Source organism: Aulonocara sp. 'chitande type north' Nkhata Bay, linkage group LG14, assembly GCF_057382095.1.
Source record: "Aulonocara sp. 'chitande type north' Nkhata Bay isolate Kocher_YH1m ecotype deep benthic linkage group LG14, A_spYH_male_GT1.1, whole genome shotgun sequence".
Lineage (NCBI taxonomy): Eukaryota > Metazoa > Chordata > Actinopteri > Cichliformes > Cichlidae > Aulonocara > Aulonocara sp. 'chitande type north' Nkhata Bay.
Genome location: NC_141357.1, coordinates 4752656 through 4775042, shown reverse-complemented (window position 1 = coordinate 4775042; position 22387 = coordinate 4752656). Strand labels below are relative to the sequence as shown.

At 39.4% G+C, this 22387-nt stretch overlaps 1 protein-coding gene across 4 annotated transcripts; it reads left to right on the top strand.

Moving 5' to 3' along the window:
- The first annotated feature begins 1500 nt into the window (after positions 1 to 1500).
- On the top strand, positions 1501 to 22002 carry akap1b (A kinase (PRKA) anchor protein 1b). 4 transcript variants are annotated; one of them, XM_086260649.1, is made up of 12 exons: positions 3330 to 3744; positions 3844 to 3903; positions 8438 to 10035; positions 10396 to 10517; positions 11502 to 11628; positions 11794 to 11921; positions 14273 to 14450; positions 14875 to 15025; positions 17573 to 17640; positions 17809 to 17882; positions 17987 to 18052; positions 18652 to 22002. In XM_086260649.1, exons 3-12 carry the CDS (start codon positions 8463 to 8465, stop codon positions 18712 to 18714), a joined length of 2550 nt encoding a protein of 849 aa, XP_086116775.1. In that variant the 5' UTR covers positions 3330 to 3744; positions 3844 to 3903; positions 8438 to 8462; the 3' UTR covers positions 18715 to 22002. The 4 variants fall into 4 exon arrangements, with proteins under 4 accessions (XP_086116774.1, XP_086116777.1, XP_086116776.1 ...); XM_086260648.1 differs by lacking the exons at positions 3330 to 3744; positions 3844 to 3903 and adding an exon at positions 1501 to 1678; XM_086260651.1 differs by lacking the exons at positions 3330 to 3744; positions 3844 to 3903 and adding an exon at positions 2452 to 2501.
- The last annotated feature ends 385 nt before the right edge of the window (positions 22003 to 22387 follow it).

Sequence of the window (22387 nt, the reverse complement as noted above, 5' to 3'; positions counted from 1 at the left end):
GCATGCTGATCCACACAGGTATGCACACAGGTGTACACACGGGTATTCACAGACGCGGACTACAGCTTTCTTGGCTGCTGCCTCAAAGCACATTGTGCGCTGTCTATCTTGCGTGCTGCACAATATCGTTTATTATTTAGTATCTACTGATATCTACTGCTAGCTAGTTTATTGTGATGGTGCTGTTTTTTTATTATGTTGCTCTTTGTTGTTTGCTTTCTCTTCTGTTTTTTTTCTCCATACAGGTGATCCAGGTGCTTTGTTTGTTTTTCTTTTTTTCTTTCTTTCTTCCCCCCCTTCTCACCGTCTCTTCTCCCCTTTGGTTTTCTTTCTCTCCCTCTCTTTCTTTCATTCTTTCTCCCTGTCCTATCCCCCAGTCATGTCTGTCCCGTTTGTAGCAACTGAAAATAAAATAAATTCATAATTATAATAAAGGTCAATCAAATGGACCAATATGGCAAGACCATGATGATCCACTTGGTAAAATAAATCCGCTTGGCTTCTTTCTTGGCCTTAAGACAACAATTCTGATGGCTAAAGATCCAAACTGGACACACAAAAAAAAGACTTATGTCAAGTATAAATGTGTTTCAACAGGGTATATAACAAAAGCCTTTGTACTTGTTTTTACTGCACTACAAACTTAAAGTACAATATGTTAAAAACAAACAAACAAACAAAGAAAACCAAATGATTATATTCACAATAAAGTACTAATGCCTTAAAAGGAAATACTGCCCAGATAGTGAGGTACCAGAGAGGTTTGGACTCTGTGAGTGCTCAGTGTTTGGCTTACTTTGAAAAGCAGTGTTGTGAGACTGGTCAGGTGTGTCTGAGTAAGGGCAGTTGATTTGAGCACAACGACTCTCTCTCTCTCTCTCTCAGTTTGAATAACAGAGAGATCTGCATTTTTGATCATTAACTTTAATGCATAATGCCCAGGTAATGTTGTCTTTGATTGGAAGGGGATTTGGGACATTTTAAGGTTGGGTCAATGCCTTGAGCTCCTTGTCTTGATCCTAGAACTGTTTCTGAGCAGCTTTGCTGTGTGTGTGTGTGTGTGTGGGGGGGGGGGGCACATTGTCCTGTTGGAGCTGTAAGGTTCTTGGTCTGCAACCATGTAAAGTGACATGAATAAATAAATAAATGCCATGACTCAAGGTTGTCCAGCAGAAAATTGTATTACAACGACATGCCCCAATTTAATTTTACTTATCACACAAGGTGCAAATCCTTCCGGTTGTAATATTGTGCTATTTCTAACGTGACCTTTGCCTTAACGTGATGGCATTCATTTATATAGTAAAATTATATGAACGCGGTGCTTTGTCCCATCTGTACTCGAATGTTCTTTTCCCCCCTATTTTTTTATAGTAAAAGTGACCAGGATGATGTGAAATCTACCTATGAGACTGCGTGAGCTTAACAGAAGAAACGTTTACCTTTACTGCATTCTCAGTTGACGCAGGACTCCAAGCGGCTTAAACTTTAGAGTATCGCGAGAATTGATCAGCTGTTATGTCTGCGTGTTTTTTTTCCTCTCTCTTTTTTTTAAGACTGGTACTGGTCTGTCAAACACGTGGGGAGGAGAGTGTGACTTTCCACTAGTGTACGTTTCAAAAAGCTCACGTTGTTAGTGTTGCTATCATCGTTGCGGTACCGAGGACCCAAAAACATTGTAAGTAAAATAATTAGTCTGTGAAGGAAGTGGCACACTGAAAGAGACTGTTAGCTTTTAGTTTTCTATTTAATGCGTACATGGTTGCATGATTCAGTTTCATTGACATTTATGTGAGTATATTTCAGGGAAAAAAACATTCACTGGCATTTCTACTGTTCTCTGTGGGTCGTCAAATGTTTATTGTGTCGCCATGTGATCCCATGTCATTGAAAAACTAGCCTACAAAGCAACTCCTCCTAACTTGCCATTCAGAACAGCACATGTAGCTTCTGTTGTAGAAGTTAAATTTCCGCACTTGCTTCGTTTTGTTGAGCGTGCACGTGCCAACGTAGGAGCATTGCTTCTCGGATAATAATAAATGCATTTTGGCCCACAGTTGGCAGTCATTGTCGCCAGGCCGGCTAGCAGGCTAGCATGAAGGTCTAAGGCCCATGCGGGGCATTGACAGTCTTTGGCTTCAAATGTCCTTTACCCCTGCATCGATTACAGATTCCCCCTCGTTGGTGCAGTTGGGTATAGTTAACGACTATGTATCACACAGCTTTATGTTGTGGCCCAGTACGTCTGTAATTCGGGGATATGAAACTCTGAAGTGGCTTTAATAATGTAGCCACCTACCAACATAGTCTAAAAATAATACAGTGGAGGGAACGTGCCATTAGCTTATATTTTTTCATGTTTAGCTAGCGTTAATTTTCATAAACATCAAAGCCACTGTGGTTGCTAGGTAGCTAACTTCATGCTTTGTATCCTGCACTGCGGCCTCCAAACTCCCCTATATGCATTTGTTATATGGGATTTGACATCTTACTGGCTGCAGGTTGTTCAGTTTAGTACGGGGCACAACTTCGCTGTTGGATATTTTGTAGAATCTGAAAAAATTCGGCATTAAAAAGGACCTGTCAGCGTATCGTAAGCTAAAGTTGTTATAAATTGCTGCCTGCCTATGAGAGTCTAAGCATATATTTTTGCGCTTCTTTCGAAGGTTGTTTAGGTTTTAGTTGGCTAATGCAAAGAACTGAGAGGGATAACCTTATAAAGACAAAATGAATCGCTTGAGTCACAAATGAAAGTGGTATTTTGGTATCACAACGAATTAATTTTTCCTTACCATATAGTCATGTAACGTTAAACTTCGAGAATTATATATGAAGGTTCACATTGTGGCCTTTGTACTTCCTAGCTAGCTAATTGTGTTAGCCGGTGTTTGACGATGGCGTGAATGACCACACGCCACGCTTTTGTTTTGTTTTTATTATTATTATTATTTTTTGTGGGACAGAAAGCATCACCACTATCATTATTGGGAACTACACAATGTCCCGCAGTTGTAGTATTAAGACATAGCTAGCTGAACGCTTTTAGCATTTGAGTCGTTGCTGAAAGACAGCTGGGGTGTTGAGGCGCACCTTCTGTACATCACTGGGGCTTTGGTCACATGTAAACTGGACTCGTATGTGTCTGTAGCAACGATCAACGCCACCTAAGTTTAAAGTTGTTGGTAGCAGCATGGCTCCTGTATGGTCTTGACTTTTGGCCACAGGGCATGCAAGACTTGACAGCCTACTGTATTAATATCCAGATCTGTCTGTAATTCGCTTTGTAACTCACGTTTGTTTACATAAAATAATTTGGTTTTCATTTATGTAAAAACTGTCATGTTCATTGTTAATTTTTCTTAGTGATGACAGTGAGTCCCAAGGTTCATTTAACAGGCATGATGATGATTAAAGGGATATTGGAAAATGTATGACATGAAGAATAAAGTTTAAACGCAAACAGGTGGGAATTAAGTGACACTGAACTTGTTGGCATGAAGGTCTTTTGAGGCTACATAATAATTTTACACCAGTCTGTCTGTGCTGGCATGATGTAAGGGTTATAACATGTAAAATAGTTTTATCATTCCTGTTTGAACAGCCAAGGTCACAGTAAGAGACGATTTTACAGTTTATAGACAGTCTTGACTATAAGGCCAGGAAAGGAACCAATAAAGACTTGTCTGACTTGTAAGGACAGCTCTTCATTTGACAGCTTGTTGCTTCCGTTGTGACCTTTATATGGTAAGTGAGTTGCCCTTGGATTTAACAGCAACACATACAAGCTACACATAAAGCCTGGGAGCTTCATGTGTAGCATCTTTGCTGGTCCTTTCTGGACAGATCTTGAATGTTACTCCTGGGACCTGCTGGAACCGCTCGCCCAGTTTGGGAGTCACTGCTGTAAGTGCTCTGAATGCCACTGGGACCACTGTTGCCTTTATCCTTCGTTTATTCTCTAGCTCCCCTCTGAGCCCTTGGCATTTCTCAAGCTTTACGTATTTCTTTTTCTTGATTTTTGCTTTCATTTGGTATAGCTACATGTACTACTATGGCTTTATTACTCTGCTTGTCCACTAGTAATATATCTGGTTGGTTAGCCATCGCCAGTTTGTCTGTGTGTATCTAGAAATCCCACAGGATTTTAGCTTGGTCATTTTCAACCACCCTGAGGGGCATATTCCATTTTGATCTTGGGACTTCCAGGCCACACTCTGCACACATGTTCCTGTATACTGTGCAACCCACCTTGTTACTGGGTTTCATGCAAGTTCCATGCATGTATCCAGGTAGCAGAGGTGGCTAACGTTTGCTCCATTCCATTGTCTATATCCATAGGCAGTCTTGGTAATGATTTGAGTGATTTGCACTTTTAACCTGAAATTTAATAAAATAAAGGACCCCCTATTCCACCTTGTATAAGTAGGAGGGTGATGCTGAGGATTGCCACTTTATCAGCATTAGCTTTCTGGCCAAGCTGTGAATGCCATTAAGTTCTTTTTAAAAGGACAGAGTTAGTCAAAAACCCTGCATCCAAAACAAAGCTATCAACACTCGGAGCATTATCCCTTTCAGTTACATTGAACAAGGTATGAGAGTTCTGACTGAAATCTTTGCAGAAAGGGACACCTCGAAAACATGAAGTTTCCAAATATGTTACTTTGGACCTTTGACTGCTTCTTCAAGGTCAAATAAGGTCAAATTTTCATTATGTCAACCTTTCATAAAATGCTTCATCTTTAAAACTATGCTTAAAATTCTACTTCTGTGTTTGTATTGGCAAGATTTAAAAAATTATACTGGTAAATAGTGATTCTAAATATCACATAGTTTTGATCCAACACGTTTGACCTCTGATCTCATTTTTATATTTCACATCTGCCTTTTCTCTTCTTTTTTTTTTTTTAAAGATTGACCCCAAAAATGCATTGTATTCAGGGGTGGAAATTAACACCTACCACTGGGCAAATGCAGGTAAATTTATGAAGTGGCTTGTAAATTTGAGCAATAGACAAGCCACCACGGCAGGTTTAAATTTAAACAGAAAAAATGATGTTCAATTTGCACTCCTGACCTGTCTGGGGCAGCAATGCGCTTGGGTTGCTGCTAGTTTTTATTACCACTTTGAATCGCAGCACATTTAAAAACCTTTGCCCATGCAGCAGTATATTAATGACTAACATCATATTGTGGTTGGATTCTCAGTTGTTCATCTGACTAAAGTTTGACCCGTTTACTGCATCCTGCGATTGCATTTGTCCCTAACCATTGGGAATGGTCATGTTAACTTTTATGGAGTGAAAAAAGTTAGCAGTCATCCTCCAGCTTCACTGTGTTTATATTATGTTAACCATAGCTGCGTACCTAGCAACCACGTAGCACATCATTGTATGCTAGGTAGTTGACTTCAGTAACACTACAAACCTCACTACTGTTTAGTTTTTCAACATAAATGACAGAAATAATAGTTTAATTTTTCAGAAATCCCTCAGTCAGAACATGGTATATAATCTTTAGATCATAGGTGTCAAACTCTGGCCCGCGGGGCCAATTTTGGCCTGCAGCCTAATGACATTTGGCCCGCGAAGCCATACCAAATTATTATTAGAGCTGGCCTACTGTTATTATACAGCTAATATGTATATTGTTTAGTATTAAGCTTTGCTTGTTCCATATTCAGTTTTTCAGCAAAACTTGTTTGAGTCCATAAGAAGAGATTCATTCTTAAATCTGGAGGAAGGTTTTTGTTTTTTTTTTCTTCTTCAATAAACATCAATGTTAGCCCACGACCTTGTTCCAGTTTTGAATTTTGGCCCACTGTGTATTTGAGTTTGACACCCCTGCTTTAGATAGAAACTAGCGAGCTAACTTACTGCTAACTTCAGACTCCATTAAACTTCATAAATTAAACTTAATTTTTACACCTGCTAGAGGAGCCACACTGATCATTTTATTAAAGATGAAAGAATTGAGACAGTTTGTAACTCTGTGATGCTACAGTGTTTGTTTGACTTTGTGACCAGAAGTGGAGTTTGACGTTATTAGCTGTTTCCGGGTCCAAACTTCAAGACCCAATGGAAAACCAGTTGATCCGAGTCAAGTTGTGGCGAGTTTACAAATCAATATCTATTATTGGGGATGGAATCGAGAACTGGTTCTCAGTAGTCCAGTTCCATAGACTTGTTAGTCTGTTTTCCTGTCGATCCCGTTTATTGGTTCCATTTTTACTTGCACTACAATCAGCTGACTCAAGTTTGCCTGTCAGAGTAGGAAAACGGTGATCTCCATTTCTACCTTTTCATCTTTCTACAGTAGAATCACTGTGATGATTGCTTTAAAGTGTTTTTGTGCCGGTTTTTAACTTTGCTTTGTGCTGTCGGCTTCATTTTCATACTTAAATGTTAGAGAAGGGTCATAAATGTGTGTTCATAACAGGGATTTGTGCTGGTGTAATTAGCCTAGCCTAGGTTTATACTGTTAACTGGTGCAATTTATTTGCAGGAATGTAATGTTGTTGATATGCTGCTTAGCAATGGTGGTCACTGTCAAAGCAAAGAAGATGAGATCCCAGTTAAGGAATCAATGAGTGATATAGATGAGAGAATCAGAATCTACCAGAATAAACTAAATTCTTAGCAATTCTCACCCCTTCCTATTATCCATTACCTACTCCTTCAAAATTTCTGTGTAATCAAAGTCATGTTACCTGGATTTTATTCTGTTATTTTTTTTAAATTATATTATTGCACACAAAATGTCTAAGAAGAAGAAAAAAATGTATTAAACTAAAACAAAATACAATACTATTCCCTAAAAGTAAATAACACCCAGGTGGACGTTTCCACTCTTGGAGTGCTGCTTGAGGGTAAAACTGCTTCTGTGTCTGGACAGTAACTGACAGAAGTTTGAAGATATTTAACAAGCCAATGTGCATAATAATGAATCTGGTACTTTGAAAAACAAGCCTGGGCAGGGTTGGGAGGGGGTTTTTTTTTGTTTTGTTTTTTTTTAGTATTCCAAGTAGAAATGGTTTCTTCCAAATTGTTTTATAAAGCATGTGTGGGATGCCCTCTGGGCCTGGTCTTTGCTGTTTTGTAAAGATTTAAATGAAACATCAGTAATGGGACAATAGAATTCCTCATTCACATTTAGCAGTTGCAGTTCGGCACAGCATTTTAAAAAGACAAACAAACACAAAAAGCAAGAATTCCACTTGCACTGGAGGTTCACTTGAGGAATAATGGGCAGGGAAAAGGAACCAGATCAACCTTATTTACAAATTGAGATTGAGTGGCAGGTCCATGATGGAATGCAAGCATAAAGCCAAATCTTGTTAATGTGATCATTTGAGAACAAGATGACATAGATTTTGAAATTCATATTATCTGCTAGGAGGCTGCTCCAGTCTTTCTCTCATCTACAGCACAGACCATTAAAAATGGAACAAAATGCAATATTGTTGCAAACATGACAAGACCTCTGTCCATTTGTCACATGAGGACTGAAGCAATCCTGGCTGCTGTGGAGCCAGAGGCAGGGTATAACTGAGACGGGTAGTTTGTCACAAGAGCGAAATACTGGCAGAAAATGAGTACTCTTGTAAACCTGTGAGTAATGTTTTATAGCTCAACACTTGTCTTCTTTTCTAATGTGACAATTTATCACATCTGAGCTCTGAATAGGAAGGGGAGTCTAATCTGTTTCTCAGTAGTTCAATTCCTTGGAATTGTTAGTCAACGCTAATCGGCTCCACTTGCACTATACTCCACAGATTTCAGTTTATGCCACAGGAGGAAAATAATGATGTCATCTACAAGGAGCAGAAAGCTAAACTCACCTGCAAATGCCACTTACATCCACTGCTTAGTTACATAATGCAATGATTGACTGCGTAGTTTGCAAACATCCAAAGCTGTCGGATGAAACTGTAACAGCTGTGCAGGATAACAGAACAGCTGCAGTTATCCAGAGCTTGTTAAAACTATACTTCCTAAAGCTTATGCTTGGGTTTTTGTTTTTAAGCATGGCATCATTTGCATCTCTCTTTAGACCTCATAGCCATTTATTCATAGCTATAAAGTGTGGCTGTAGTACCAATAAAATTACTATAATACACATGCTATACCTCCCCTGACAAAGACCTTGTACCCTTTTCTTCTCTTGGAACATCCAAGAGGTTATTTAGATGAATAGAAGTTGAACATCAAACAGGAATGTAATTGGTGAATCAAAATACATTTCAAGGTTGACATCAAATTTACCACTTGTGTTCAAGCAACTCTCTTAATGTCAGGAATTCTAGAATTTAATTTCTGACTAGAATTCATTTCTAAATCAGCCTGTAGTCAATAAGCATGGTTTTCACACATCCGTAAGAAGTTGCATTTAGCTTGAAATGTTCCTCATACAAATGTTTGTGTGCTGTTGTGGCTTTCAGGTGTAGCTGCTAGTGTCTTGAGGAAATGCCACTGAGGTTTCGCTCTGTTGTACCCTATACACTGCCCGGAGTACTCGCACTGATTGGATGGTGGTGGTACATCTCACGAAAGAGAGAGCGGCTCATCAACCATGACAGGACTGAGGGAACTCCAACCACTACGGACCTTAAAACATCTTCAGCAGATGGTAGCAATGGTTTGGTGGAGAAAGACACTGTATCCCCCACAAATGACACAGACAGCCCCATTCACAGACCTCCAAATGCCAGTAACCAGAGAACACAACATGAAAACATTTCACAGATCCATTTCCAGCACACTGAAGCATCACCGTCACTGGCACAAAGTTCTGAAAAGTTTTCATGTAATTCTGAGAGAATGAAACAAGGAGTCCATAGGCCTCCACAGTCAGCACTGCCATCACTTGATAAAGATGACAGCTTGCAGGTATCATCAAAAGACCGTAAAGACCCAGAGAGGAGCTTGTCACTTGCCTTGGGAACAGAGCTCAACCTAGTGAAAGATCCAGTATCTGATCTAGAAAGAGCCACATTTTCCTATCAGTCTACCAAAGTCACCAGCTCCTTTCCCACAACATCGCTGCTTTCTGGTGCAGAGAGACCAGACCCGGAGGGGGAAGTTGCAAAGAACCACAGCACTAATAATACACAAGATGAAATGATTGGTTGGGATGAGCATGCATCCAATGTAGAGAGGGTGGACCCATCAGAAGCAGACTCTCTGGATACACCTCCACCAGTGCCGGATTTTCACCAACACATTCTGTCCAGCACACCAACTGACCCAGTCCTGGCCTCTACATCCCTAAGTATTGTCCAGAACACAACAGCAGTAACACCAGAGGACATATTGGTACACGGTAGCCCTGGAGAGGAGCATGATCTTGAGGATCTTGCTGCTCGACTTATAACTAAGGTCATCTCAGCTGCCACCCAGGAAGTCCTTAGTGTCACAAGTTGCCAGGTTGTGGACAAAAGTCTGCCTAACTGCAGTAGTGGTGGACTATACCCAGAGCTCGAGCCAATCATAGCAACACAGAAACACCATCATCTCTCGACAAGCCCTTCTCAGGTAGGCTGTGATTGTAGAGAGGCAACAGAAAAAGAAGCGCAAGCAGTGCCTAATGGCTGCTCCTCATCTCCAGTATGGAAATCTGTTGATGTCAGTCACATAAATCATCAGAAAAATGCTGTTCACAGCAGCCACTGGTCAACACAGCTGCCCCAAGAAGCACAAACCTCACCTGTGTTGAACATTAAACTAAAAGGTGACGAGGCTGCTCCGCTGGCCGAGGACTCGGCCTGCAGCACCTGCCACTCTGAGGATGGCATTAGCAGCGAGGATCTTCAAAGCAGCTTGTTTGACAACCAAAGTGATGTGATCCAGCTTACAGACCTCTCTGCAGGAGAAGCGGCACAGGGCCAGGTGCAGGCTGAGAGTTTGACAGAGGGCTTAGTTTTGTCTGCAACTGAAGAAGACTCTTTGGATGCAGCGTGTGAGATAAAGGGGCTAAATGCAGTAGGTGTAAGGAATGGAGCTCATGGGACATGTGAAGTAGAGACGGATCAATCTGGAGGTGAGATTCTCTCTCACTGACTTTTATATGTTTGTCATGATAGCTAATTTTTATTTTATTTTTTATTTGAAGAATGATAACAGTGAGTTAAGAAATGTGGTGTACATCAGCAGATGCAGTATTAGTAGTAATTTGTTACACAAACTCATAACTCGGAACATATAGAGGCTCATTTGGCCTTTTTTTTTTTTTTTTTGCCGTGTATTCCCGGTTATCGAGCAGTGGGTCAAAAAGTGCCCAAGAATGTGATGCCTGTTAACAAACATGTAAATTAGGACAGTGACAAGATCAAAACTGATGATGCCGGGAATCTGAAAATTCAGATGCTGTCATGCTGAGATTGATTGTTTCCATTGCCAGGTTCTGATGTAAACAGTATGGACTCTGTGGATAGCGGATGCACTATGGGTGCCCTAGAGAGTAAGGGCAACCATGCTGCCTCAAGCACTGGGCTGATCATCTGGGAGATTGAGGTACCAAAGGTGAGTAAAGACAATTCATGTGAAATACAAAACCATATATTTTATCCATGATTTCAACGCTGTACACCTCACACTACTCAATTAAAATGTTAATGTATTGTATGCAGGAATGCTATCATGATTCTACAACTAGGCAAATTTACTTTTCATAATTGTAATGCATTCATAAGAAAGCAACTTAAATATGACCCTGATTAGTGGATTTTGCAAGACATTCTTGTTTGGTTAATTGGGCACATGTGAGGTAGATGACTTTTTATTGCATATAGAATAAAATCCTGTCTGAATGAGTGTAAATGCCTGTCCATATTGGCGATTCTTCTCATCAGCATCAGGAATATTTTGAAATATTTTATTAAAAAATATAAATATAAAGAAATAAAAATACTTTTGTTTTGAAGTAGAAGTATAGCAAGCTTTTGACATAACTGTGTGACACTTGGAGTTGGTGGTTCGCTCCTGTATTGAAGATGTAATGAAAGAATAGCTGTAAAAATCAGGGTCACTGGACGAGCACCAAATTTGGCCAATGCCTATCTACTTTGAGGTACTGTAATTTTATTAAGGTAAACTTTTACATGGCTTCATTGGGTATAGTAAAATTACTGTACAAAAAAATTGCTTATTATGGAATTACCAGTAACTGAAACAAATCTTCCCAACAACTGGCAGCCAACTGGGTTGAATAGAATGTTGGACCACTCAGGACCGTAAGTAAAGGGGAAAAAACTTTTTTTTTTTTTTTATTGGTTACAATCACATTAGAATTCTGAATATCCTCTGACATTAACATTAGCAAACAAACTGGGCTTTGTGACATGCGTTTTCAAAGCTGAGCAGTTGTCTATATTGCGTATTTAAAATATTTTGTCATAACTTGGTAGGCAGCATGCTAGTGGGTTTGATTAAATGTTCATTTAAACGGTTTAAAGGAACTGTCCTGTTTACTCAGCATTGTCTGTTCTACCTGTCCTGTTGTACCAGCATCTTGTAGGGAGGCTTATTGGAAAGCAAGGTCGATATGTGAGTTTCCTAAAGCAGAACTCTGGAGCAAAGATCTACATTTCTACCTTGCCTTATACACAGGAGTTCCAGATTTGTCACATAGAAGGTGAGTACTGAGGGGTTTGTCCCCACATCTTTCCATCTTCTTTAGAGATTTGTGAACAAATGTGATTTTGACCATAGGAGAAAAGCGCAAGCATTTTAAACTCCTGTTTCTTACTTGTTCGTTTGGACTAGTGGTAAAATTTGACCTTGCGTGATCTTTTTCTAGGGACACAGCAGCAGGTCGACAAAGCCCTGTCGTTGATTGGGAAGAAATTTAAAGACCTGGACCTCAACAATCTATATGCTGCACCACCACCTCCACTTACATTACCATCTCTTCCCATGACTTCATGGGTGAGGAAAAATACTTGTGTTAATGATACTTTTTTTTTTACCCCTCCACTGTAAGGCGGATGGGATATTGTCACTCCGTCGAGCAAGCATGTGGAAAAGACACCCAAGTTTGTGAATGCGATAACGAGGCGATGTAGGAGCTTCAAACTGATACCATAGGTGTATCTACTAAAAGTCTTGTATAATTTTGAATCTGTGACCCTGACCTCAAGGCCTAAGGTCAAACTCTGAAACTCTTGTGAATGTGAAACCTCGAACAAGGCAACATAGGATTTTGACACTGATACCGTAGGCATGTCTACCAGGAAGCTGAGGGGTAGCACTGGCGGCTGCCAGTATTTTTACTATGATTATTGTAAGTTAAAGAGAGATATTTTATATTCTCCTTTTGCATTATCATTTACAGAAAATGAATACATTTGTACAACATTGAAACTGCTTTCCCATTTTACACACAGCTCAGTCTTTAGACTTGAGAAATTGAGTCATGAAGACGTGTATGAATGCATCAGTTCATAAATGTTAGTTAGCAGGGACATGTTCCATCATTTGTTTTAATAGTTCTGTGGGTTCTTTCATTTTGCCTAAGAAAAAATGTTTACAAATTTAGTCCTGGGTTTTCCATTAACATTACCTCACCTGCTTATAGTGCTGATTTATACCCTGTCTGTCCCTCTGTTATAAATATGTTGGTGTAACTGTACAGTTCTTCAAAAACTGTTTATGGAAGACAACCACAGTGATTGTCTGTTTGAGTAATAATGGACTATGACAGAGCTTCCCAAAGTCTGGGGCCCGCCCCCTAGGGAGGGCGCAGAGCCATTGCAGGGGGTGCGCAGTATGAAAAGGCAAAAAACAAACACAAAAAAACACTCTTGGACACTGCTAGCACGGGGCGCCCACAGAAACGCAAAGCAGGAGATGACGCATCGCTGAATAGGTTTCCAAACCAACTTCATTCTAAGCCAAAGACTAGAAAATATGGTGAAGCATATCTTCCCTTTGGTTTCACCTGCACAAGTGCCGAGGTAGGTCTCCCCTTCAGAATTGGTTTTCCCTTTGTTGGGAGCAGCGCTGGGCTCTTCAAATCACGGACAAACAGGATCCCACATTCTTGAATTTTAGTTCACAAACACTTTTTATAATAACTAACTACTCCTGACATTTTGGAGATGTTAGCTCTTTATACAGTAAAGTTACAGTGGGATAAAAATAATATCAGGCTGATCCTGCCACGATTTGTTCCCCCGGTTCAAATCACAAACAAACAGGATCCCACAGCTGTTTATGTTTTTGAACCCGTTTTGCACAGAGAGATATTTTTTGAAAAATGCATTGACAGCAATGTTGAATATTATTACACAGGAAAAAACAACTACACGTAAAATAATCACACGGTGACGCCTCTGCCTTTGTAAATGGAGGGACAGTAACTACGTGTGTGTGTGTGTGTGTATGTAAGCGTGTAAAACAGCAGATATTCAGATTAACAGTATTTTCTCTATCTGCCATTCTGCAATTCATCTCATGTAAACAATAACGTGGCGCACAGCGTGACGTGAAAAAAGACACATACCTTTGACATTGCGTGACGAACTCTGTATTCCTCGTCCACACGTGTGGACGAAACAGCTGTGTTTTCAAAAATACCCGTGTAGGTGTGGATGTAGTGTAAAAGAGTTAGTAGTTTATTTTATTACTACTTGTAATTTATTGCAGATTACTTGTATTTGCTTAATTGTTTACCAAATGTTTGAGGTGTGACATAAACCGCAATGGAGCAAAATATGGGTGTGTGTGGTTGGAGGATGTGTTTGTGCGTGCGTGGGGGGGGGACTTTTTTTTTTCTTTCTTGTAAAACAAAGGGGGGCCTAGCAAAAAAAAAAAAAGTTTGGGAACCTGTGTGTGTGTGTGTGTGTGTTTTCTTCATTGGTCACTATTAAGGATTCAGGTGAATTGGTATTATTTAGAAAGCATAGTAGATGAAGAAACGGTATGGAAGCAAACCTCGGTGTGACGCTCTGCATCATGCTGTTCTTTTCATTTAACACAAAGTGACTTGAAGAAATATTTTGTTAATTTTAACTTAAGTATAAACCAGTTGTGAACATTAATAAGAATATTTTGATTCAGATGTATTACAAGGACTAGAAACATCATACTTATTCTTCATCATACATTTTTAGCGTTAAAGTAGTAAAGCTAAAGTGTTTTAAGTCCTTAGAGTGATGAATTATTTGGGTATGCTGATATAAAGTATAAATGAGACTGCATTAATTTATTTTAAGGTTTGAGAGAGTTGTTTGTAGTTTTATGCATGACCAACATTTGTTTGATATTTGTCTTCTCAGCTTCTCCTTCCAAGTGGAGTCACAGTTGAAGTGATAGTGGTGAACATCGTGTCAGCTGGTCACGTCTTTGTCCAGCAACACACCCACCCCACGTACCATGCCTTGCGAAGCCTTGACCAGCAGATGTTCCTTTGCTACTCACAGCCAGGCACCCCTGCCTTGCCCTCACCTGCTGAAAGTAAGCTTAGTTGTACTGTGGATACTGCTAAATGTGTAAAATTTTAGTAAACATGCGCAACTATAGGTTGTTTTAATGAAACTTTGACATTTAGTTTATGGTTAATTTAAAATAATCTTCACTGCATCGGTGAAGCTGTAGTTCACTTAGCTCAGCTTTCTAGTTAAGCAAGTTTTGTTTAGTTTTTTTAAATTGCAAATACATTTTTAGTAAACTAACAAGGTCCCTGTGCTTTTGTTTATTCTTTTTCTACATGAAAGTAACCCAGTTTGATACATGGCTGAAATAAGCTAATTGTCACATGCAGTGATTTGTTTTTGTTTTTTTTCAGAACTTCTTAACAACAAGCTAATTTAGTAAAGGTCATTCAGCTACTTTTAGCTTTTATTCTGTTTTTGTGTTTTGTCTCTTTTCTGTTATCCAGTTGGTGTGATCTGTGCAGCTCCTGCAGTTGAAGGAGCCTGGTGGAGAGCTCAGGTCATCACCTTCTACAAAGAATCGAATGAAGTGGAGATCAGATACGTTGACTATGGAGGCTATGACAGAGTTAAGATTGACTCACTACGGCAAATAAGGTTATTATAAGAGATCTCACCGTATTAAAACTTGTATTCTAAGATGGCGTCATTTAGAGTGTTTGCTTTATAAAACGTGCCTCACTAACACAAGCACTTTTTTTCCTGTGCTTAAGTGCTTTCTATCTAACATTCATGCTCCTCAAGAGCAACTTGGTAGATATTACGCATGCAGACTGGAACAGCCAGTAGATTACCTCCCATCCCCAAACAAAGCATTTGCTGATCAGACAGTTTAGTTGTTGTGTGATTCTGGTATTTGTAATACCTTTTTATTTGATTCAGAATTAAGAAGTGTTAATGCCAAAGTCAGCGAGAAACTAACTAATCTCCTGCAAGGTAAAGTTGCTGCAGAAAGTTATCCCAACATGCAGACTAGAGAAGCTGGGAATCAAAATGCCAATGTTCTGATTAGTAGATGACCCACTCTCCCACATCAAAACTTTTTGCTGTGGGGCACACTCAGTTCTTGAACTTTCTAATGCCCTAACCTGAAATTATGGAGTTTTTTGAAAGGTAAGGTTAGCCCATTTGGCATTAGTTGTATGTATATATCCACATTTATAATGGCAAATAAATAAAGGTGCACAAAAGATTATGGTTGTTGATGTTGTAGAGTTTATCCACCAGAGGGTATTCTACTTCTGTTGGCAACAGGTTCTAAGGCCTGAGTTAGACTTCTGTAGTAAAACCTATGAGTGAATCTACATGAATGGACAACATTACTCAGTGCTGCATTATTTGCTAATTACCTTGTGGTTGTGTCCCAGTGTTTTATGTGTATTTATGGATTTTGGTCGTAGAGAAGCCCAGACTTCCTTCACCCCGACCTCTTCTTCTAGCTTGTATTGTCAGACACAGATGTTCCCAAGCCAGCTAAGGGATCTTATCTCTCCAGTGAGTATTGGGTCTGCCCCAGGAAATCCTTCCAGTAGAACATACCCAGAATACCCCACTTAGGAGGTATCCAGCAGGCATGCTAGTCAGATGCCTGAACCACCTCAACTGGCTCATTTCAGTGTCCTTTCAGCAGCTCTACTTTGCCCCTCTTGAATGAAAGAGTTCCTCACTCGATCTCCAAGGGAGAGCCCGGTCACTCGTTAAAGGAAATGTTCCCCTCTCCTTGCAAGTGTCAGCAAGACCCATAGATACTATCCCCTCCTTGGAGGATTCCAAGTAACTCATCCCTGGCCCGTATGGGGCACTTTTCCAGTCTTTGCCCTTTTCTGCCTGTGAGCCATGGTTTAGGGCTTGGAGGTGATGTGAAGCCAACAGAACCACATTATGTGCAAAACATGAAGATGAAATCCTCCGGCCTTGAGAGCTTTTTGCCATTGAAACCCCGAGGGATGCAGTCAAATCCCATTTCCAGGTTAACAAAACTCATCTAGACTGGGTGGGCAAACGCCTATGCACCCTTGAATGTCGTTGAGAGGATACAGACCTGGTTTCAGTGCAGGGACACTGGACCCTAATTTGTGTTGCATATGGGTTATCTGAATCACTTTGTCTGACCCTCCACTCAGGACTAATTTGCCATGGGGAAACAGTAACAGGGGGCAACTTGCCCCTGGCAGCATAGCTTCTGGGATCACTAGAACACAAACCCCTCCACCATGATAAAGTGGTGGTTCATGGAGCAGCTTATGGAGACATTAATTTATTATTTGTAATATTTGGGGGTGGCTACTAGGCCACCTGGTCAAGGTTGGTGGTCCAGTTTGCATGCCAAATAGTTTTGGGCAAGATACTAATCCCAAGTTGCTCTCTGATGCATCCATCAGAATATGAAAGCGTGTGAATGTTGGATAGAAAGCACTAAAAGCTTAGAAAGAAAAAAAGTGCTTGTGTGACTGGGTGAATGAGGCAAGTTGTGTAAAGTGCTTTTAGTGCTCAGAGTAGAAAAGCGATATAAATGAACTATCAAAAACTGAAAGTAACCAGAAATGCATAATAAGCTTCTGGGGTATGGAGCAGATTGCCTCAATGCTGCTGACCAATGTGTAGTTAAGAAATGCACATCAGGTTGCATGATAGGTTGTGGTGTAGAATTTCAGAGCAGGTTGTGGTTACAATGTAGCTAAAGCATGGATTTCTTACTGAAGCAGAATTGCTCAGTAACACAACTGATATGACCAAAGTTGAGCAAAGCATAACTGAATAATACATGACGTGCGTGTGTGCGACAGAGTGAGAAAAATCTGCCAAACCAAATGTTTGTCGTCCGAATCAGTCAGTCTGTAGTTAGACTGTTTGCTGTGGTTGGATATACAAGGAGTTCCTACAGATTTCTCTAGCTGTTTGAGAAAAGGTCTGCTAGTGGGAAAAAATCTTTTTAGGCAAATTCAAGAAGATTATCAGCAGAATTTGTTTTGTGTGTTGTAGTTGACAAAATAAGTATATTGAGAATAATTTTATAAGTTAAACAGTCAGTGTAGCTAGTGTTAAAGGTCACGTTATCATTTAGCGCAGTCGAAAAAAATATATTTATTAAACTGCAAAGTGTGTATATACACTAGTCCAAGTCTGCTCATTGTTATTTTCCAGGTCTGACTTTGTGACACTACCATTTCAAGGTGCTGAAGTATTACTCGACAACATTGCACCACTACCAGGTACAGTTTGGAAAAGTCTTTGGGGAGATAGTGGTGTACCTACCTAATGTCAGTGGCAATTTGTTAAAACAAAGTATAAACTTTGCCTTATGAAACCTGCAGATACTCTTTTGCTGGAAGGATACCTGCTGTGTTGTTCTGAAATGTGTTTAAATTGTCTGTGATCAGGAGAGGATCGTTTTTCAGCTGAGGCCACATCAGAGCTGGAGGAAATGACCAGAGGAGTCTCATTGCTTGCGCAGGTGAGACCACCATTCTCAGTGACTTTTTGCAATGTAGAAAAGTTGGGCATTACTAAGTTGCGTGTTTGTTTTGGGGGTTTTTTTGTTTTGTTTTTTTGCTGAAGGTCTCCAGCTATGATAACAACACAGGCCTCCCGCTGGTCCACCTGTGGAACATGGTTGGAGATGAGGTATGACATAAGTCTTGGATCCTTGCCACTGTTTTCATGTTACCTCTGTACCTCTAATATCTTAATTAATGATTCTAATCCTATTCCTTTAAGACGCAAGTCACTGATCATTTTGTTTCTTCCCCTCTTTCCCCAGCATAGTCTGGGATAGTCAAATATGCACTGCTATGATGCCACTTTTTTAAAATGAAAACTTGATTTAAAGTTAAATTAAGTGTAAAGTAGTTTTTTTTTTAATTTGTTTTTTTTAATTGGTGACAATGATGCTTATTTAATTGATGCCCAAAACCTCAGGCAGCAAGCACAATTATCCTTTTTTTTTTTTTTTTTTTTTTTTTTCATGTATTTGATTTTTTTTTTGAGTTGTTCCCAGCTAGAAAGACCCCAGAGAGTAAAGGCTGGGATCTCTTTAAACGACTGGTCTCAAACACACTTTCTTTAAATCATCCGATAATCCATCAGAACACTGACAACGTAGAAGAGAATAGAGAGAGAGAGATGATTACTGATATTACACAATATACACACATAAATGCATAAGGCATCCTGAATTGGTTTTAACTGTAGTGATTCACTGACTGTTGGTCTTCTTTTTGCAGGTTATATCTGTGAACCGTACACTGGCAGAGAGGGGCCTGGGTGTTTGGGTGGATGGATTTTGAACTTGCATGGTCTCTCAACTTCATCAAACAGTTCACTTGACCTAAAAAAACTAAAAAACAAAAATTCCCTCCTCTCATGCTATTGCCCCTTCTCCTCCTTCCCCTCCTTTAAAAAGAAATGCATTGTTTGCAGGTATCATGGACATGATGAACAAGAACATAACGCTACTTTAATATGACAGCCTTCCATTTTTGTTCTTGCGTTAAAATAGGAGAAAGGAATTTGTCTTTTAAAAAAACAAAAAAAACTTTTGCACACTGACAGTGGATCGAGTGAAAGGACAGGTACCTGCATCAGTCTAATGTAGTCATCTGTAGGTTAGTGCATTTCAAAGCTGCCTGGCTTGTTGCCTGGAGTGAAAGTGGGGGACACAAAGCTTACAGCACTGCAAAGTGTAGAGATGGTCAGACAGTGTTCCCTGTGGGAGCACTGAGCTAATCTACCCGGCCCTGCGGCCTCAGAGCTCGGACTTCTCTCTGGTCTCCTTTAGCAAGGACAGAAGAACTACCTTGTTGCTTTTTGCTTTGTTTTTCTCCATGAAGCTGATTTGCAATACCAAATAATGACCATAAATGACCTACCATACAAAATGTGGCTGAATGATTGCTCTACATGTTGGCAGGATTTTTTTGTTGTTTTTTTTGTTTGTTTGTTTGTTTGTTTGTTTGTGTGTGTGGGGTGGGGGGGGGTGTCCAGGTCCAGATTTTTCATCTGAGGAAGCAGATCGTTACTTTGGGGCAATGCAAGTTCCTCAATGCGAGATGTTCAGTTTGGCTGACAAAACTACAGATTGATTTTTGAGGTGCTGTTTAAAAAAAACAAACAAATGAAATAAAAAAATCAGTCTATTTAGTCTCCCCCATTCCTGAAGGTTGATTATTTTATACACAAAAGGTGAAATGAACCATATGCAAGCTTGTGATTGAATGTACTGTATTTTCAAAACTACCAAATGGTTAAAAATCAGACTTAACGACTAAATTCAGTTAGTGTCATGAGTTTCCATTTACGGTGGAGACTTTCTGCCTGTTGTGACACAGAGGGATTTCTTCTACACTTGGAAAACTTGGTTGGTTTGACAGAAGGCCATACTTCAGTACTTCTAGTCAGACATGTTGAGGGATATCTTCAGCTTCACTGAGCCATGATAAGCAGGCTCAACAACTGGCTTTGTTAACTAAATATACTCATGCGAACAAGTTGAGTTCTAATTTACAAATTACATGATCGCAGCTGTGAATGAAGTACCTAATGTGACAGACTGAAACTGACCTGATGTGTCAGAAGCTATATTTGGAGGAATATATATAAATATATATTTGACTTAAATCCAGAAGGTGTTATAACACAGAAGAACATGTTTATGTATTTAAAGTTGCCTGTACATGTAAAAACTCCTACACGTCTTTCATTTTGGTTGGCTTTAACCATTTAATATATATTAACTGACAGTCTTTTGGTTTTTGTATAACTGCCAAGATGTATTCTAGATTGTGGGGGTGTGTATGTGTGTACATATATATATATATAAAAATGGAAGACTGTACTGGAACAAAGAAAAGGGATGAAGTTTTAATTATTAAATATAAAATGAAACTTTAAGGCAACATTGGGTTTATTTACTGCCACTTATTCTTACACGATAGCCTTGATGTTCTGACCTGCACTAATAAAGTTCAGTATCATGAGTTGAGAGGAGGGGGGGAAAAAAACTTGACTTGGGCTCCAGAAAGATTTTGATCTGATCCTGAAGTAGCCATGTATTTATTAGCGGTTCACCATGATGGTGTGCTTCTGTTAATACTAGGCTAGTTTTTTATGGGGGGGGACAAAACCTGTTGTCTTTAACAGTAAGAGCTTGGAGTCTTTAAAGGGAACTGATATTAGCCTACTGCATAAGAATTTATTTATTTAAGCTAGCTGACATGATGTAAGCCTGAGCATCTTTCATAAAGAGGCTTCAGAAGAGGAGCAACGCTTATTGTGGCAAGCTGGCTTGAATCACAAATAAGGATCAAATGTTCATATACTAAAACCAGACTTGCAGAGATGCTGAGCACAGGTCATAGCTCACCACTGAAGAGAACACAGGACAAAAATGTACTGCAGAGCGGATGGAAAGAAACTATAAAATGAACAGATTATTTCAACCCATTTAAAAACTGAAGATGTGGTTTTACTGATCAATGGAGCAAGACAACCATGCAAGAGCACTCTTCTGTCATTTGTCGAGCTGGACAGCCAATCAGTCCAATCACATAAAACTGCTGGTTTTTGGTTCAGTCTGTATTTAAATGGTGACATGATGAATCTACAGATTTTATTTATCAAACAGTAACTTGTAATGGTAAACTCAAATTGTCTGTTAGCAGTTCCTCAACCTCATTTTAACATGAAAATGTTATAGTGAGTTTGCAGGGCATGAATGAATCCTGGAATGGCCCACGTTTAAATGATATGGACTGTGTGCACTTCATTTTTTTAATTTTTTAATTTTATTTTTTTCTTTAACATGAATGAAATCACTGTTATTCTAGCAATAAGGCAGCTTTATTCTGACTGAAGAACAGATTAGGGAAGGGGTTACCTGTTGTTTAATTTTGCTAAGAACGTTGACTTGATACTTTTTGTCAAATTCTTGATTAGTCAAACTCAATGCATCTCTCATATGGTTAATTCAGTGGTTTAGTGACTCAACCCGTTCAGATACCTTGTGGAAGAAAATGGGTTGGTTGTGTTCAAACCATAACATTGAGTTATATGAAATTAGGCATGCATACAGTGTGCTTAGCATCAGCCCTATTGGCTTTTGCATTTTTCCATCCATCCATGTTTTAAATGATCTCTGCTCCTATGTGTGTATGTTGGGGTTTTTTGTTTTGGGGGTTTTTCTTCAATTCATGCTGGTGTTTGTCCTCCTAACAACAATCCTTCACTACAGCCTCAGATTATGATGCTTTTGTTCATTTTCCTGTAGATAAGATGACTGTAATTTTCTATAACACTGAAGACAGAAAGATAAGGGAACATTATTTTTTCGTTTCTAAGATTTCTTCCATTTCATCCTGCCCCTGCCAGCTTTCAAATGTTTTCAAGCTGTGGGACTGACTATTAGGGTTTGTATCGCTAGTCAAGTCATCATTTGATTATTTAACTGGATGTTAAACTGTTATGCCGAAAATCAATTGACATGTACAGATCAGTTTTTGTTAGGATTATATTAAGTTTGATTTGATTGTACAGATCTGTTAGGAAAAAAAATAAAAGTTCTTGAAAGTGGTTTCAAATCGTCTGGAAGCGCCTCGTTTTCTGTTTTCTTGTAGTATAAATTGTTTATACTGCTTTGGTATCATCTCAGAGTGTAGTGGTTAACACACACTGAGCATGAATCACAAAGATAACCACCGTTGTGATATTCTTCATCTGAGGTCTAAGATTATGTCAAGCCAGCTAAGAAAATTTGGCTTTGTTGAACTTAGTTTGTTGTATACTTGAATAGAACTGATACCATTGACTGATTCCCACGCTCACCTAAATAATTCTGGGACAATATAATTTAGTTTATACAGTCCCAATCAAAAGTTTAAGACTTGAAAAGACATCTGAAAAATGGCAAAAAAAATATCATACTTTGCATGGTTGGAGCTTAAGGATCCACGTAGAGCTTCAGCA

Bases quoted from the DNA above. Each gene is read 5' to 3' on its own strand.
- akap1b (XM_086260648.1), top strand. From the start codon at position 8,463: ATGCCACTGAGGTTTCGCTCTGTTGTACCCTATACACTGCCCGGAGTA. The intron at 11,629-11,793 runs GTGAGTACTGAG...ATCTTTTTCTAG, and splicing joins CCAGATTTGTCACATAGAAG to GGACACAGCAGCAGGTCGAC. The intron at 17,641-17,808 runs GTACAGTTTGGA...GTCTGTGATCAG, and splicing joins CAACATTGCACCACTACCAG to GAGAGGATCGTTTTTCAGCT.